The following is an 18,671-nucleotide window of genomic DNA, read 5'->3' as shown; positions in this document are numbered from 1 at the left end:
GTGGTATGCAAAGAAGATATTGTCAGTTATATTCATGTTTCTTTAAAAGAGTATGATCACAACAAACTTAATGATTTTAAGAGAATTCATCTAGTAGATGGTGGACACAGATTTAGGGAAGAGTATGCTAGTTTAGGGCATAAGGGTTTTGATGCTTGGATTAATTTTCCCATGTTTAATGATGAGGAGATAATTAAGATAGTCTTAAGCAGATTTCATGGAGATTGTTTATAGTTGGATCAACCATATCAGACTTCGAAAGAGGCCCTAAGGGATATGACTGGTTTATGCTCAATTGGAACTATGCCTGTGTTGAAGTCCATAAAGAATGATGAAGTGAATAAATTGATTGGTGTTGTGCTTGATAAGAGAGATTTACAAATTGATACCATTAGTGACTATAGGAATTTCATATAAGGTGTATTACATGAATCGTGAAGGTTCGACTTCTCTATGATAGTATATGTGGTCTATAAGATGGTGAAATAAAATGTTGACTATGATCTATGTAGTACCCCTGTCCTAATCTATTTCTAATCTGGGTTTAATTTTGGTTAGTTTATCTTAATATAATGTTATAGTCAGATGTTTGATTTAACGCATAGCTATTGATGTGGTTCTCACACTAGTTGTATGCAAGTTGTTGAGTGTACCTATTTCGTGGTATTAATATTGAGCTAACGCTGTCATTAAGTTTCTATATGTATGCATGTATGACTCTTGGTTGCAGGAAATTTCAGGTACAACGCCGCATGAGTGCGAGGTTCGTCTTCACCTGGATTTGCAGGTTTGAGTGTACCTCTTTAATCCTTAGAGTTGGATTAGGTGGTCGTAAGACCCTAGTCGACCTTAGTCGTGCTCAAGTGAGCATCGTCAGTCGTCGTCGGTTATCCCTTTTTGTTTGGGTTTGCGAGTTGTCTGTTTGGTTGACCTTCTCGGTTTGCGTGCTTGGTGTGCATGGTTAAATTGATTAATTAGTCCTTAGTAATTATTTTGATTAAATATGTATTTGTGCATTAGAGATTAATGGATTAAATTAATCGGATATGTCGTTATGCGATTTTCGTGATTTTGGATTATTCGTTTTAAATTGGGAGTGAGTTAGATTAAATGACTGATTTTGAATATTAAATGCATTTCGTATATGCTGTTGAAAAGAAAGTTTTGTATTTTATCGCAATAGATTGATTGTATTCTGTTGGCTTTTGAAATTAGAAAGGCTAAATTGGATTAAATGAGGAAATCAATTTTGAATTGAAAGGCAAGTTTAATTTGTTGTATAGTTAGAAAAGGATTAATTTTGAGAATTATTTGTAAATAAGAATTTTAATTCCAAAAATGGAATTTTGGTCAACTCTTCCATATAACCTAAAATTTGGGGAAATTTTGGGGGATGGACATTTTTGGGGAATTTTTGGTGGGAAAGGATTTTGGAGATGAAATTTGGGGGTTTTGTATGGGAAGGAAGGATTTGGGAGCTGGAGATTGGGGTTCATCGGCAGATCTTGCTAGGAATGCGAGATCAGGTAGGATCTGTTTATCCATTTGGTTTTTAAAAAAAAATATATGTGTATTTCCATTCTTTTGAAATGGATTTTAGTTTTATTCTTGGATGTGTGGGTTAAGATCTTTACCTATGCCTGGTGATCTTGTTAGCATAGCTGAACCATTCTGTTAAAATGGCTCTTTTTGCCATGTCTGGGTTTTCTTAAATAAAAACAAATTTCTTTGGGTTTTGATGTTCTTCATCTGTTTTGGGTATGAAAATCCATCTGTGTTTGAAATAATGAATACCCATCAAAATATAGGGTATCCAACCATATTTCTTTTGAAACTGCCATACTATAAATCGAAAATTATTATCAATTTTAGTAATGGGTGTTTTTTTTTATTAGTTCGGGACTGTGCGTTTGTTTTATTTTAAAACTGTTGTTTTGGGGTTGGAGGGCCGGGAGCGGAGCTCCACCCGCTCCTCCTCCCCTCCCCCGCACGTTCCCCTTTTCCCCCGCTCGCCCCCTTACCTCCGCTCGCCAAACGCAGTGACTGCGGCTCACGGCGGTGGCCGCAGGGCACCACCGTGGCGTCGCCTGCGAGCGTTCTCCGCCTGCGGCTAGGGCTTGGGCGCCCAGCCATCCCAGTTGGGAGGTGGGCCCCGCCCTCGCCTCTTTTGTTAAATGCGTTTTTTTGTTTAAAACATAGTTTATAAAATGGTTCTTTTTATAATAAAAAAAAAAAATGCATATAATATTTTTAAATATTATTTAATGTTAAGTTTAATTAGCTTCTTAATTATGATTAAGGTGGCATATCATGATAAAGGTTAATTTTGGTATTGATTAATTTCATAATGGAGTTTATAAATTTCATAATGGAGTTTATAGGTTAATCATTATTCAATGTCATCTCATGACTTATGTTCCCTTCCTAATTAAGTTCTAAAACTGATAATTTCGCAACCGAATATCATTGATTACATTCTGATTGATCTTGGATTAATAAATTTAGATCTTACCTTCTAGCTGATTAGAGCATTTGGCTAACTAAGGTAGTATTGTTTAAAAACAAAATAGAGAATAATATGTTATTGGAAAATCGTTGAAATACGATGTAATTACTAATTGATGATGTTAAATATTATCGTAGAACATATCATTTGAGTAATTGAGAAGTAAGTGAGATATTTATCGTTGGGTATTTGAATTTAAACGATATGCTTTGGAGATGATTATCTCCATTTAGATTCTCTTTCTACATTTTTATTTCCGTAATCCGTATAATGCATCTGGGCTTGAGAAATAATACGAAACTGTAGAGGTCGGTTTTAGACCAGTATGTTAATGATGTTTTGTTGGAGATTAAATATCTTATTTATTTGATTAATGGTTGTCTGAGTTTAATTAATATGAATTGGTTTAAAAACTCATTATGGCTTAATAGGTCTGTTTGATGCTTTGAACCTTAGAGAGAGTTAGAAAACCAAGAACAACTTATCCCTAGTTGAGGTAGATAACTGTAATCTGATTTAGATCTTGTAGAAAACTTGATTGACGTTTAATGTTTAGATCAATTCGGAAAGATTGCATCTGTTGAATATTGTCTTATCTGTTTATTACCTTTGCGAGTTTTATTGCTATATTCGCTTTTAATTATGAAATGGCAAGAGTGCTTTGTTTGATAGGACCCTGTCGTATGGCTTGACTTGGGGTACTTGTTTCAGTCCTCGATTCCGAGTTGACTGTTGTATTGTGGTAGTGTCGTTGTTGATCATATCCTCTTTGTGTGAGTCGAGTGATGATTTGTGGTTGACCGTTGTTGTTCGGGTCTCTAGTTAGAGTACCGTCAGTAAGTGATCATCCTTGAGTCGTGTTTGACCAGATGATTGTTTCTCTCTTCTTGAACTCCGTTCGTCAGACCATGCCTATTCCTTGGTTTTTGAGTTCGTCTGAGTTTGGTCTAGTGTCATATGGGAAAGTGGCTTTCGATTGGGGGCCGCGCCCAAAGTGGCTGCTGGGTAACCCGTCGAAAGTGAGTCTAATAAGTGATAACCTAACAGTAGATTAGAATGTAATCTCTAAATAAGATAATGTGCCTCACACATGGGATGAGTGCTATCATAGACTCGACATGTTGTGGGAAGGCCTGAAATGGCAAACCACCATCCTTGTCTTCACGAGAGGATGTGTGGGTCCACATGAGGCTTGGATGGGCCGGAAGCTCGGGTTAGGTTGCCAGGGTAACCCAGTGTATGGGGCCGGGACCTATGAAGACTTGCCATGGTAACCATACCAGGTTGTGTGATGACACTTGTCCCTACGTTCGCTAGTGTGTTGTCATTTTGTCCTGTTAGGAGTACCTTCATGGTCGTCCTTTTGTCTCTGCCCTTGTGAGTATCGGTTTCTTGTTAGACCTTGGGTGTTGATGGCTCAGTCTTGTGGATGCTCTTCTGGACCTTTGTCTTAGCTTTGATTATGTTCAGCTGGATCCTGTTCTTTTCAGGGATCGTTTATGTATTGATTGACCGATGCGGTCGCTTGTATATTATTTATATTTCGCCTTGATGGCCGGATTGTAATTGGTGTAACCTCTTGTATTCTTAACTTTATTAATTATCAGAGGGGTCTTGCAGTTGAGCAGACCCGGAGATGTAGCCCTTTAGGGGTGAACTCCGAGATCATTATGGTGTTATGTGATGTATTCTCTTATGTTTCCTTTATTCAGCTTTATCATGTATGATTAGCTTATGTTAGAATGGTTAAGTGGATAAATGGAATTAACTTTTAATGCTTATATTCAGTCCTTTCTTGAATGCCATGTTGATCGATGCATAAGTGGTTTAGATGAGATTTATCGTAGGTGCATGTATGTAATCGTCTTTTAAAATGCAATAAGATGGAATATGAAAGAATGTAACTTAGAGTAATGGAATATATTCTGTTGTTGTTAAGGAAATGAAGTATGCTTGAGTAGATCTCTTATGTTTATGATGGAATTCTAGTCTGTTAGGATATTAGATGTATGACTTGTAATTTTAAATGAAAAGCTTGATTGAAGATTATGAATAGATCTTAATGGATGAATCTTTGCTTGTGATTTATATTTCCATCTTCTGAAAGAAATTATCCTGAATATGAATTATCTCGTTGTTAAGATAATCAACTTACTGGATTAATTGTGTGAGTTAAGTGAATTGTGAAATTTAAGTAATCTCGTTGGGAAACTCTTTAGGTGTTAGTTGATGTCTTCCGCTATGTAATCTGAATCTTTGATATCTTGTTGTATCTTATGTGGTGTAACTTAAAAAAAATAAAAAATTATTGCACTCTATTCTTGTGTTATGGCTTAATCCCTTCGGGGTTTCCTGGCGGGGCATTACAATCTATGTGAATTATTGAGGCAATAATTGTTGGATAACCTCCAGTTGACGAAGATTGATTTGTACTCTTTCTGGTATGGATCACTTATTGTGTTCTTGGTATTCTATTTTCTCAACGCATTACCTAGATTAAATAATATAGTATGGAGAAGAGATGTTCTGGTAGGTGCTCAGATTAAAGGATATTTGGATAATTTGGATGATTGTGATGTTGCTTGTCACAAGTTATTTTTCAGATATTTGAAATGAGATGATTGAGAGGAATCAAACTCCTCCAAAAATTATTGAATGGTACATAGATGATATTACCTTTCTAGTGGACAAGGACAACTATTTCATTGACATTGTTATTCCAAGAACTTCATGGGTGGATAAGCTTCCTTATGAACTATCAAAAGATGTATGCATGAGCATTGTGGAGATAATTCTTAATTTTCCAAAAGATGTAAACATAGAAAGTTTTGGGACATTTGATGAAATTATGAGTAGATGTGTTGGAAAGAGACCTAGCAAGATTGAGATTGTGCCAAAAGGCAAGAAGACAAGGAAATCATCTAAAGAAGTATTTTCTTCCTCTTATAAGGCATCAAAAGCTAAACGGATTTCGAAGGAATTTGCAAAAATTGTCATTGTTGAAAGTGATGAAGAAAACTCAGAGAAGGCCAGTTTGCATAGAAGTGTTACATCAAAGAAAATGGTGATTGCTTCCCTTGTCTCTTCAGAGGAATGCTCGCTTGATGAAGACAAAGTACCTGGAGTGCTTGGGAGGCTTGATGGTTTAAACAGTGTTGGTGAGTTGTATCTCATTGTTCCATCTTATGATCAAGACATCATTGAATAGGCATGTGTAACATATTTGCTTTGGAACAATCTCATTCCTATAAATGTTGTTGATGTTCTACCATAAGTGCTAATAGAATTGTTAATTGAGTGAATGACTATAGTTGTTGGTGATGATAGTGAATCTAGTGAACCTTGCACATAAGGAAATGATCTTAAGTTGAACCTAGGTAATTTCAGGAAAATGATGGATAATGCATCCCAGTTGTATAGATATTGCTTAAGATGACCCATAGCTACAAAGCAGTTCAAAGATGAAATAGAATCCATTGGGTCTCAACTTATGGAGTTCGTCCAATCTTTTAATATCTACAAAGATTTTAATGGTGCAATGAGGTCCAACGCTCAAGATCTACGTTCTTAGTTGTCTATGAGACAAAAAATAGAGAGAATAATATATGAAGCTATTTTGTGGACTCAAGGATGCCATGAAATTATGGTTATCCACTTTTCTTAGATTATTGGTTAATACAGAAAAGGTTGAGTAGAGTGTAGTTAATACCGATGTCTTTGATGTTGCAATGAATTTATGTGTTGAGTGTGAGTGTCAAAGCATAATTTTGTTTGCTACTATTTGTGCATGGAACTCCTCTTTTGTTGGTTTGAAGAAAGAGTACAAGGATATTTGTCCTGGAAATGTTTGACAAGTATTTTTGTTTTCATTTGCTTTATGGAGATTTATATTAAAGGGAGTTGCAATTTTGCTTTGTTTGGTTACTTGCTTAAGGAGTTACCCCTTGTCATTACATTGTCAAAGGGGGAGAAATATTGATAAGGGGAGAAACAAAGAAAATATTTTTGTAAAAGCTTTTGTTTTGCCATCAATGACAAAGGGGAAGATTATTACAAATATGGATGTCTTTGTTGTCATTGATGTCAAACTTTTGTCAATCCTATATGAATAAATTGTTGCTAGTGATGTAGATATGTATATGTTCAACTAATGCATGGTGTATTTGGTTATTGTTCCAAATGTCTATTTCTATGATACTATGTTACATAACTAATTGCAGATTCATGTTATGTTGATGAAATGATATGAGGTGATGATTTAATGTGTTTTCAAAAGTCTAGTATTCTCCACCTAGTTTGGAAGTGATTCTATTCTCTTTTGTGTTTTCTCTAGTGAAACTCATTATGGTCCAGAATGAGTGTGTGTACTGGATATATCTTCGATGATCATGTTATCTATTGGGATTACTTTTCTCATCATGACTATGTTGCAAATCAAGATGTTGTTTTTCTTTTGGGGTGAACCGTTTTCTTTAGGTCCGAGATAAGGCAATATGTTTTTAACAGATCAAATGTTGTACTGGTTTGTGTGTATTGGTCCGAGAGGTTCTGCGTAAAGGCTTTTGATGTTGATTGAAAGGTGTGCTGACTTTGTGTGAACCCTCACACATTTCCTTTACCTTCCGAATGATGTAATTTTGGGTCAATGCAATGTATACATTTCATATTCTTTTGGTCGACCTAGTGAAGTTTATTTTGGATCTGGTTGATATACACACACACACACACACACACACACACACACACACACACACACACACACACACACACACACACACACACACACACACACATATATAGCATAGAAGAGAGATAATTGTAGTGTGTATGGGGTGTGATTGATGGATGCAAAAGTAGTGTTATGAGGGAAGTGCGAACATTCAAAATTGTACAAAGCAGATAGATGAGTATATATTGTGAGCTATTATTTGCATTTTAACATATGCTATTTTATATATAGTTTGATCTACTATTCTAATTGTTGTGTAAGATTAGTTTTTGAATCTTGCTTGAGGTTGTGCGCCTTAGTCAACAAGTCTGGAGCAGTGATCTCTTTGACAGGAACTCTCTCTCTCTCTCTCTCTCTCTCTCTCTCTCTATATATATATATATATATATATATATATATATTCCTAGTTTGGGTTTTTCATGTAAAAATCTTGGTGCTATTGTGAGAGTGTTTTGATGGTTGAGTTGTTTACTTTCATTGCAACATGTATTGGGATAAATATTGTTGTTCAAATAACTTAATATGATCAAAGTTTTGTGAATATTGATTCACCCCCCCTCTTAGCTCCAGTAGTGTTCAACATCTAGCACATAATTCAAGAATATTTTGGTTTTCACTAAGACCAAGCTAAATACTCATTAGGTTATCTGACAATAGCATTTCTTAGTGGTGGGATGTTGACAAAAAAAGCCTAAAGTCCCCAAAATTAGAAAACACCTTCAAATGAGCATATACCTTTGAATGAGGGACCATTATTCAAGGGTGATGTCATTGTAACATTTAAATGAAGGACCCTTTTATATTTACATGCTCCATGTTCAAAATTCTCTCTTTTGAAGGTCCCTTTCATGTCATCCCATTGCTACTTAGAAAGTCTTCAAAGAAAATTTTTGTTTCAAAGTTTGAGTTGGACCATCAAATGAAGTCATCGTGACATATTATTTTTATAGATTGTAGGTCTTAAAGTAAGATTTTTAAAATGTTTAATTTTAATATTTAATTTAATTATAAGATATTTTAAAAAACTTGTGAACATAGATTTTTTACCGAAGTTAAGGGTCTTTGTTCCATGCTCATAGGAAATAAAATAAGTTTTTTGATGTAAAATGTTGATTTCAATGTTTCGTTTAGGTCAAAAAATGGGAAACACTATTATGGGATCACTCCATTTTGTCATTTCATATTTCTCTATTTAGAACTTGTCTAACTCAATAACTAGTAGTTTACTCACCTTGAACAAGATCATTATCATTATCATGATCTTGTCCTCAACTTTCAAATTTTGAATTCTACATCCCAAGGCCAACGATCTTGGGGACTACTACTCATTGGCATGACACAAAGTAAATTTTATGCATCTAGAGTTATGTATTTAAAAGCACTATCCTAGGATATTTACACATCATCACATTATAAAAAAAATAAAAATTAGGTTTTGATAATGTATCAAAACTCATTCCTCATTTAATATGTACATTAGTCATCAGCAAATTCTCTAGTATATATAAAAAACACTCACTGACTCTCAACATTCAATCAAGCAATGTTTATTGTCAAAGCACACTCTCCAGCGCATTCACCGAGGCCCAAGAAGTCTTGAGCTTCAATCCTTGTATAGCGAGTCTCATAACGCTCTTCAAAATTGTATCATTTTTCTTTACTTAAGATATCCTTATGTGAACAACAGTTATGGATACCAGGGATCAAATTTTATTTTAGAAGGGATCACAAAAATTAGATAGAATTACACCACTAAAAATACGTAATTATTAATGAAAAGATTTTCACAATCCATACTATAAATCAATGCTTTTAGGATTAAATAGTGTGCAAGTTTTTTTAATCAATGTTTCTAATCACATTCCATGATCCATACTCAAAAAAATAGAGAGATGAAAGAATCATAAAATTGGTTAGTTATAGACCAAGACAAATTTCAAATTAAAAAGAAGGAAAGAGGAGGGAAAAGAGGTTGCACAAAATTCAAGACATACACTGAAAAACAAACATGACAAAATGTTCCATTCAGAAAGATGATCAAACCAAAAAAAACAAAAAAGTATTGATTCATATAATTATTATTAACTTTTATCTTAGATTATCATTTTGGATACTGAACTATTATATTTAAAAATTTACTTACATTTAGTAAAAATTCTGTTAATTTAATACACAGATATTTTTGACGAGTTCATTTATGTCCTTGCTAAAGTTGCCTGCTCCCAATTAGTTATAAAACCTGCATCTGTGACTGGTAAGTGTAAAAAGTAAAGAATAATATCGATTGAATGGTAGAAACTAGAACCAATCCCAAAGAAAAAGAGGAATTCATCTAAACTTTTAAGAAATAACCACACAAGTACAGAATCATTTTTCCAATGGTGAATCAGACGGACTTAGTACAGGTGGTCCAAGTATAGTTCAGCTGTCATTCCCCAAGCGACACGTTATCTTAGAGTTCTCCATCTTTTGAAAATAGTAATGTTCTCATACAAAAATTGTGGTGCAATGGGCGTTGCAAGGACGGTGAGGCAAGAGAAACAACTGTACACATAAAGTCCAAAACAACATTGATGGCAGACATGAATTTATTCACACACGACAGAAAACACAGCTCCGACGTGGCAGAGTATCAGACACAACAGGAAGCTGACGTGGGCTCTGATCCACTGTTTGTTTCGATCCCTGTTCCCATCCAGATCAGAGATCAAAGTCAGTTTCCGTTGCTTGACGGATCATTTCATTAGGCATGTCAGTCGAGAACTTATTATGAGTGCAGTAAACAGATTTTTATGATAAATTTTTTATGGGAATTTTTAAGTTTGAATCATGCTGATAGATCCCAGGGTTTTTTAATTCTCCTTATTGAAGATTAATATTATAATAACAAATCCCACAAATTGATCTGTCAGGAAATCTATGGGCAGAAATGGTTCAAACCATCCATCATCATCTGCTTTAGACAAAAAATAATTCCACCATGACAATGATTGATAGTTACAGGTAAGGGCCAATCCAGATTCTTACCTCCGGAAAAAGATGATTTCATATCATGGTCAGAAAATGATATTACAGTATTTTAACCGTATTCACCAATCCCCACCACCACCAGCCCATTATAGTTTAAATAAATGGAATTCATGAAGTAAGAAGAATGGTAAAACATGAAAAGAAAAATCATAAAGGACCAGGGGTTTTAATAAACTAGGTACACAGTCAGTTCTTAGTCACCTCCCGAGTCCAAGTTTATCCAATCGTCTATTCTTTAGTTTTTGTCATGGTTATTACGAGATTTACAGAGAGAGACTGAATAGACCCTGTTTCCCCTTAAAAGATCGAACGTACGAGCAAATTTAAGCTTTGTTGGTTGAAGAATCCAACAAAAGCGTTTTGTAGCAGACCAAGAAAAAGCTTGGGGCCGCTTTTGATTCTATTGATTGCCAGCCCTCTGAGAAGGCTTGCCCACATCCTCAGTTATGTCTGTTTATGCCTAGAATCTCTTTTTTCTAAAGACCCAAATGATCTTTCATGTTAAAATAGGCCTTGGCCTCGGCAGAGTGTGAATGATTGCTGAAGTGAGAAGACATGAATGAGAATTCATGGAACATTTCTCCCTCCAGCCAAGAAGCATCGAGAGACATCACCAGGGAAGACCACTGGAGGCATTTCGACAACTCTGTGAATGCAGTGTCCTTTGGGTTTGTGGCAACTGCCATTCTGATTTCCATGTTTTTGGTCATGGCCATTTTCGAGAGGTTTCTGAGGCCGAGGCCCTCTTTTTCATCAGCTCAGGATAGTAACACTGGGAATAGGTCACTGCAGTCCACAGATGTCAGAGTTGGAATGCGGTTCTTGGAGAAGTTGGAGGATTCTAACACTGTGAGTAGCTTCTGGAATATGTTTTCGTTCATGGAAGTTTTGTAAGAATCCGGTTATGAAAGAACATATCTGATTTTAAGTTATAGTATGTTAAGGCCCCCGAATCTACAATCAGGTAAATGCTTCTGACTAGGAGAAAGTGGGGCTCTTGACTCTCTGTGGATGTGGTAAATAAGTTTTTCTGCATTTTGGACAATGCCCAACAGAGGAAAATTAGAAATTCTGGCATAGTTATTTGTTTATTTAGCTTTTTATGTAGTCAATAGGTGGGGAATTGAATGCCCAAATTTATTTTAGTCCTGAGAGAATGGGATTTTTTGCCTCCGAGATGTACAAATGGGAAAGGACTTAAAAGCTATAGCAAACCATTTTACCATTTCTGAAAATAGGCGTTCTGCAGAAGCCAAATTCCTTTAAATGAAATAAGCAAGTCAAGCATAGATGAGAATGGCCTTAATTTCTTCAAAAGTGTGTTTGCTATTAGCGGATATCTGCTTATATCTGTGCTTCTCAAATAAGATGCAACAACCATATATTGTTTGTCTGGAGATGGGGAAGAAGGACATCTGACCAACAAACTGCACTACATCAACTTTGCCAATCCAATCCCACATGTATGGAGCAAAAATAAGGTTGGACCACACTTTGTGGGTCAGATATTCTACATCTAGAGGAATGCCTGTTTGGTATTAGTTATAAGAATTTGAAAACTTTGCAATCAAATAAACTAGCATGTTCCAAGTAGTCCTAGAAACTGGGGGACCTTTATGTCTATCAAATTCAATCATCAGACCAAAGATCATGCAGGCCTACAGTGCTAGACACCATGAGCATCTGTGACACGAGGGTTTTGCAGTCTGTTCAGGTGAAATTACTTTGCGGATTGAAATCATCACCCTTAGTTTATAGTGCTAACTCCTTACACAATATATTGAGATTGCTGCTACTTTGATTTTTTAATTTAGTTCCCTATACCTCTGTTTTCTGTAAGGAGGGAGACAGGCCAATGTCTGCATTGCGCAGCTCTATGCGGATTGTATTGAACAGATAAGGCCAGCCTGCACATTTTGTTTGCACTAAAACAAATCTAACAGCTGCTTTGTTTCTTCTTCTGAAGGATCCACGGGTTTTGCAGAAATGTATGGTTATTCCAAAGTGCTAGGTAGGTCTACATTAGCGCATAAGCTCAGAAAGGCAGCCAGTATGTGTAGAATCTGGGAAGGAGGTTGGTGGATTGTGGAAGTCTAGGCTTTGCAAGAAAGTTGTGTAGTTTTAAAATAAATTCTTGTACATTTGATGATGATGAAGGCTTGTCTAGATCCTGTCTTTTACATCTGTTTTCTTGTGTTAATGTCAGTTGCAGTGACTGAATATGAATGATGTTATAGGAATTTTAGGGGATATAAAATGTAAAATGTCACAGTTTAATCTGAATGCCCCCTTGAAAATTGGACGAAATGGTACTGTGAAATCAGTAGGTCCCTTATAAATCTTTTCTGTTTGGCTGGAAGCATTTTCAGAGTTTGTCTTCCTTAGAGGATATATACCCAGTCTTCTTGATACAGTTTCAAGGATTCACAAGTCTATAATCTGATACACTTTAACTGTCTTTACTTGTATTGGTATTATGTCTGGATTTTACTTATTTATATAGATATCAAGCTGTTTTTACTTGTTAAATATGCTCAGGCATGACATCGTTGTCAAATGTCTATTTGTTAAGAGAAATGCTCATTTCTGCTCAGTTTACTTTAGGCCAGCCTTTCTGTATAGAGATTTTAAAACTTGAATTGGTTTTTGATATATTTTATTTCCCTTCAATCAACCTTTCCTTATTGATGCCAATCTCTGTCAGATGATTATTTTGAAATTTGGTATCACTTGGCAAATGCATAGCCCACGTTTCTTTTCCTTGCTTGTTATGTGAGCAGGGGTTGCAAATTTCTTTGCCTTTGCGTGCTGAACCTCATTGTACTCATAGATTAAACTACCATTATCCACATTTGAAATAAACTAGTAGCAAGAAATTTTAAAGAACAAATACTCAAGCAGCTTGACAAGAAACAAACAGATATAGGAGGCAAAGTTGGGAATGCTTTTCAGCAAGTTGTGGAAAAAATCAACATCTATCCCACTGAACTTCTATTTCTTGGGCTTCCTAAAAGCTGTACATTATTGGATCCCAATATGAAGCCCAATCCCAGCAAATTCTTTCAAGCCATTGTGGATGTACTCTGTTAATCCTTAAGAAGCTTTACCAACATTGCATCCAAAACTTTCAATACAAATAAGTAAGCAGAATTGGGTCAATGTGTCTGACTCTGCATTCATGCATTTTTACAAGTTTAAAACCTTCTAATCACATTCAACTTTGATCTAAAACATCTTTGCAAAGCTTGATGCATGAAGTGAGATATGGACCTGCTAATGGTAGATGCAAATTTGAATATTTAAAATTCTAAATATGTGAGATTGATGGATATTTGTTTTAGAGTGTCCAAATTTATTCAACTTTTCTCATTGGCCAAAGTGGGTGTAGCTCTATGTTTGTGTGTCAAAAATGGGAAGATTTAATGATCAGTCCTTCCATAAATGCTTTTGCTTTTATTTCTTATTTCAGGAATGCAGCAGATAACTAGCCAAATAAGAATTGCAGATGGCACTACTGGTTCATTCCCTCATGCTGAAGACAATTTTCCCTTTTTTGTCCAATTCCAAGAGAAAGGCCCATGCTCAACTCTCAAAAATGTATCCATACATGAATAACATAGATTCAAACATGTATCTATTTCTTAACATGAATACCATAAATAGTCTGTATGAATCTACCAGCAATCACTTGTGTACTCTTTCCTACATTAAAATTTAGTTGTGTTCATAAAACAAAAGGAAAGCCATGAGGGCAGGTGGTCAAATTCCTATTGCTGATTGTGAAACAATGTACACAATCCAATGAACCTTAGGAATTACTGGCTAAGAAAAGCTTGGTGGTAGCATACTAACATGTGAAAATTTCCATTACTTGTAGTGCTTGGAAATTGGTAGTAGTTTTTCCAATGAAATGAATAACAACAGCTTTTGAGGAAGCCTAAAGAATCGATTGGAAGTTGTGACATGTATGCTTTGGGCAGACTCATCTCCAGGAGGTGGATGATGTCCCCATGTAAGAGAAACCCAGGTGCATTGACACATGCACAGTTTGCGTGGTATATAAACCTTTGCACTCCCCATCATATTGCTTGATGCCCCCTGCAGTACCGAGTTTGATCAAACTGGTGATTCTTTATGCATTTTTAAATTGAATGTTCACTGTACTAGGAAAGAAAACAGTTCTTATAGGTTGTGTTTGTAGTTTTAGATGAGAAGTCACGACAACCCCCTGGGTTAGCTTAGAGCACCATGTCATCGTTTTTTCACCCACAGATACAGAATGCATGATAAATAATAGAAAAAAAGAAAAAAAGAAAAAAAGAAGCTTATTATGCACAGATCCTCTGTTTTGTCCTCTTACATTGTTCTCTAACCTCCCCTTTTACTAAACTGTTTCTATGTTGCAATGACTTTGGGTAATGCATTGGTGTGATGATGAGTGAAATTATGGTCTCTTTTCATTTTCTCTTTAAATCTGAACAAGTTCATTCTGGTAGAGCAGGCATTAATATTCACTTCTATCTTAAGGAGTGACGTGTTTGGTTGATTTTCTGATAAACATTTAGCTGCAGGACCATTTTCATAAGTGTCTCCTGTAGAAAATTAGTGCAAGAGTTTTAAACTGTGTGAAAATGCTGTTTACTAGATGGACAATGATTTCAAAACTGCTTTTGAATTAGGTTTTCTTTCCCTCCACAATTTCATTTCTTAGGTATTAAGTCTTCAGTGTGTTGAATTATATTTCATTTCACACACAGCGATGCAGCTCCTAGTCCTGTATGAAAAGATGCCTAGAGTAACAGTACTTGTAGGTCCTCTGGAGTTTTTCACAGGACATTTCAGAAATCATATGCCTGAATTGATCTTAGAGACTGGGTTGCAACATTTTTTTAGAGTTTTCTTCATAAGTTACTCTGCATTTGTGTGTACCAAGATATTCAGAAACCTGTACCCTTTCACACAAAAAATGTCTTTATTAATGAGCTTTTTTTCATAACTTGTTTGATCTATTGAAGGAGTCCAAATCAACTTCTACTAAGTGATAAAATAGGATTGTATATTACCATGTTGAAATATTATCATTGTTTTGTCAGCTCAAAGCCCTTGGGCTGGTATTGACTATCTTATGTTGATATATTTTTGAGTAATATCGAATCTTGATCCTGTTTCAGCTGTCATAACAAAGTGATTTGTAGCAGTACTGTTAGCTCACTGTTCATTTGTTATTATAGTACTGTGTGGTATCATCCATTGCAAAATGAACTGTTTTGTGGGTCATATACCCCGGTCAAATCTCTGCTGTTTCCTTGACCTTGGTCTTGCGATTTAAACTGTATAGCTGCATTGATTTCGCTTGTATCTTTTGGTTCACCTCTCCCCTCTGTCTTTGACATTTTGGGATGTCTTGGTGCAGGTCTCTACATATGCAAGAGGGGTGTCTGTTGTAATGCCAGGGCAAGACATTCCAACATTCATTGCTCATCCAGTTCCCGTGGCATGTCCTCCTGAAGGGATATCCTGGCCTTTGCATGAAGAGGGATATTATTTTGGATCATCTAGCTTAGGTGTGAATTCCTTCCAAACAGACCAAGAAAAATCTGATAATGCAGCTAGATCTGTTTGAAGGATTGCATCTCCTTTGTATGTTGTATATATTATATGGAGAGATGAAAGAGATGCAGCTGAGGTTGAGATGACTGTAAATCAACTTGCAGATTAAATGAGTATGAATTCTTTTCTGGTTCATCTCGCAGATCCCATTTGAAAATAAGTTTGAGAAAATGAAATTAGCAGTAAATTTATCATTTATTTACATGTGCTTATTAAAGACATTTCATATCACACATCTAATTAATAGCAACATATTTTTCACATTGATGTTGTGAGATTAATGGATCTCTTTTAATGTTAAGAATCAGATGTGACCCCTTCAGAAAATGAATGTTCATTGATTTTTGATGTGAAGAAAAACATTCGAGTTCTCTAGAATTTTTTCCTAAAACATCTAGACTAGGTACATCTCAGATAGTGTCTTCTTCCTGTAATCATTGAACATGGAAAGTTTAAAATCTCAGTATTACAATACAATCAATTTTCATAGATTATTCTCCACACATCAACTCAAGCAACATTTTACTTTCCACAAAAGTAGTAAAATAAAGCTACACCTTTTATCATATTTCTATAAAAAGTCGGTTTTCTCCCCACCACAAGGGAATGGTATATTTGAAGGAGTTTTTCCACACTCAATGTGCATGACACCTTTTTAAAGATTGTGATGGATATTTATTTTACCGCTGGGAAGCGTCTAATCCATCACATTCAACCAAACTACCACAGCAAATTTGCCCTGGCTACCATATTACATATATTTTACTTCCATCAAATTCTTTCCATTCTACCATCTGAGTAATATTTTACTTCCATCAAATTCTTTCCATTCTACCATCTGAGTAATATTTTACTTCCATCAAATTCTTTCCATTCTACTATCTGAAAGAGTTAGAAGTATAAAAGATTGTAACTGGTGTAAAAAATAATTATTTAGTGATATCAGTTTTGGGCAATTTATAGTATTTCTTTGTATTGTTTCTGGATTCAATTGTGTCTTTTTATTTGCAGCAATGTTACGATCACAAAGTATTTTTGTAGAACTATTCTTCTAAAATTTGATTTGGAAGTTGCATGACCCTTCTTATCATTTATATCAACTCAATCTTATTATGAATAGATTTATTTAATAAAATTTGTATTCTTTTTACCAGCAAAGCTATAATTAACCAAAAAGTTATAATAAAAGTAATCAAATCTGACCTTAAATTACTATTTATTGATAGATAAATTTTATGGACGTCCTTGTAAATGAAAATACATGTGATAGTAACTTGTCCCAAAGATCAAAGAAAAAGCCTAATGAAAGGGGCACTTAGACATGTTTACCATCAAAATAGAATATAAGCTTAAATTACCATTTATTGATAGATAAATTCCATAAATATTCTTGTAGTGGAAAGTGAACTTAAGTTCTTCCTAATAAACATATAAATAAGCATAAATCAATCTAAGTAAATAAATGAAAAAAGTTGATATTGATATTTTCATGATTTGTATTAAACTAATAAATATAAAAAGTGCATTTAGTGTGATAATTGAAGATGGATATAAGATTGGTAATTGATTTGAATCCAATGTCTCATAATACATTACAATATATACCAAACTATTGAATTGTTTGAGAATCAAATATTCACTTGTGATTGTGCAAGCATGTGTGTTTAGTTGTCAAGGACAAATCTATAACTACTAACTTGTCTAGAACCTACTAATTTGTCCTATTTATTTCTAGACCTCTTTACTTTCATTTGTCTAATGTATAGTAATCTACTTTGTTCTTCATAATCTTGTCATGTCCACTTTTAACACTAGTGACAATGACACAACCACATTTTTTTTTAACAATTAATATAAAATAAATCAAATTGGACAACTAATAGTTTGTGTGCACCTAATGATATCATTATAGCATGCCATCATTGATACATCACCTAGTGGGTGGGGAGATGAAAGAATGTAATCTGGATGTAATAATTACCTTCTATACACCTTAATGATGACGACTACCATTAGAGTTATGTGAGCAACAAGCTACCTACATGAGATAATTATTTAAACAATTGTCCCAACAATTTAACTATCGATCATCCACTTGAGACCATGTTGAAAAATATTCAAATTAATCACATTAATAACTAAATTATTATAAAGGAGTATTAATGTCATACTCCCATAACAAGTAATGATTTACAATCAAAAGAATAGATAAATTTTTTTAAATATGATTATTTTTTAAATGAGAGCATTCATCTAATTTAAAAAGAACATTGCTATATTTTGCTAGAAAACAAAATTTAATATTTAACTATGTTAATTAAAATATTTTGTCTATAGATTAAAATAAAATAAATTTTATTTTCCCATTTAGGATGTTCTTATTTAATAGTTGCCTTCAAATAAAAATAAAATAAAAAATCAATTATTAAATAGTTACACTTTATATTTATTAAGAAGGTTAATAAAGTTGTTTAAAAAAAAACTTAAATGAGGTTTATGGAACCCCATCATGGATTAGGCCCATAATTAATTAGTTTAACTAAACTTACTCCTTGATCACAATACAATTGAATTTGCAACATATCTCCACCCTTGGATCAATTTAATATGGATTGTTAGATCTTAGGGCATTCAACAACAACCCTATTTCTTAAACAAGAGTTGAAAATAGTTTTCCTTTCCCATTTTCATCTCTTTTTTATGTTGTAGTTTTGGCAAAAGGAGGATGAGGAAGAATGGAACAATGCAACTCCCTCAAGATGGTATGGTCTCATGGTTGTTTGATTGATCCATTCA

At 34.5% G+C, this 18,671-nt stretch overlaps 1 protein-coding gene across 1 annotated transcript; it reads left to right on the top strand.

Moving 5' to 3' along the window:
• Positions 1–10,117: 10,117 nt before the first annotated feature.
• On the top strand, positions 10,118–16,010 carry LOC131033638 (uncharacterized). Its single transcript, XM_057964899.2, has 2 exons — positions 10,118–11,114; positions 15,679–16,010. Exons 1-2 carry the CDS (start codon positions 10,821–10,823, stop codon positions 15,886–15,888), a joined length of 504 nt encoding a protein of 167 aa, XP_057820882.1. The 5' UTR covers positions 10,118–10,820; the 3' UTR covers positions 15,889–16,010.
• The last annotated feature ends 2,661 nt before the right edge of the window (positions 16,011–18,671 follow it).

Source organism: Cryptomeria japonica, chromosome 3 (assembly GCF_030272615.1).
Source record: "Cryptomeria japonica chromosome 3, Sugi_1.0, whole genome shotgun sequence".
NCBI classification, from domain to species: Eukaryota; Viridiplantae; Streptophyta; class Pinopsida; order Cupressales; family Cupressaceae; genus Cryptomeria; species Cryptomeria japonica.
This window is presented reverse-complemented; position numbering and strand designations above follow the sequence as displayed.

Coding starts and splice junctions, on each gene's coding strand:
- LOC131033638 (XM_057964899.2), top strand. CDS start 10,821: ATGAATGAGAATTCATGGAACATTTCTCCCTCCAGCCAAGAAGCATCG. Junction 11,115..15,678: donor AGTTGGAGGATTCTAACACT/GTGAGTAGCTTC, acceptor GTCTTGGTGCAG/GTCTCTACATATGCAAGAGG.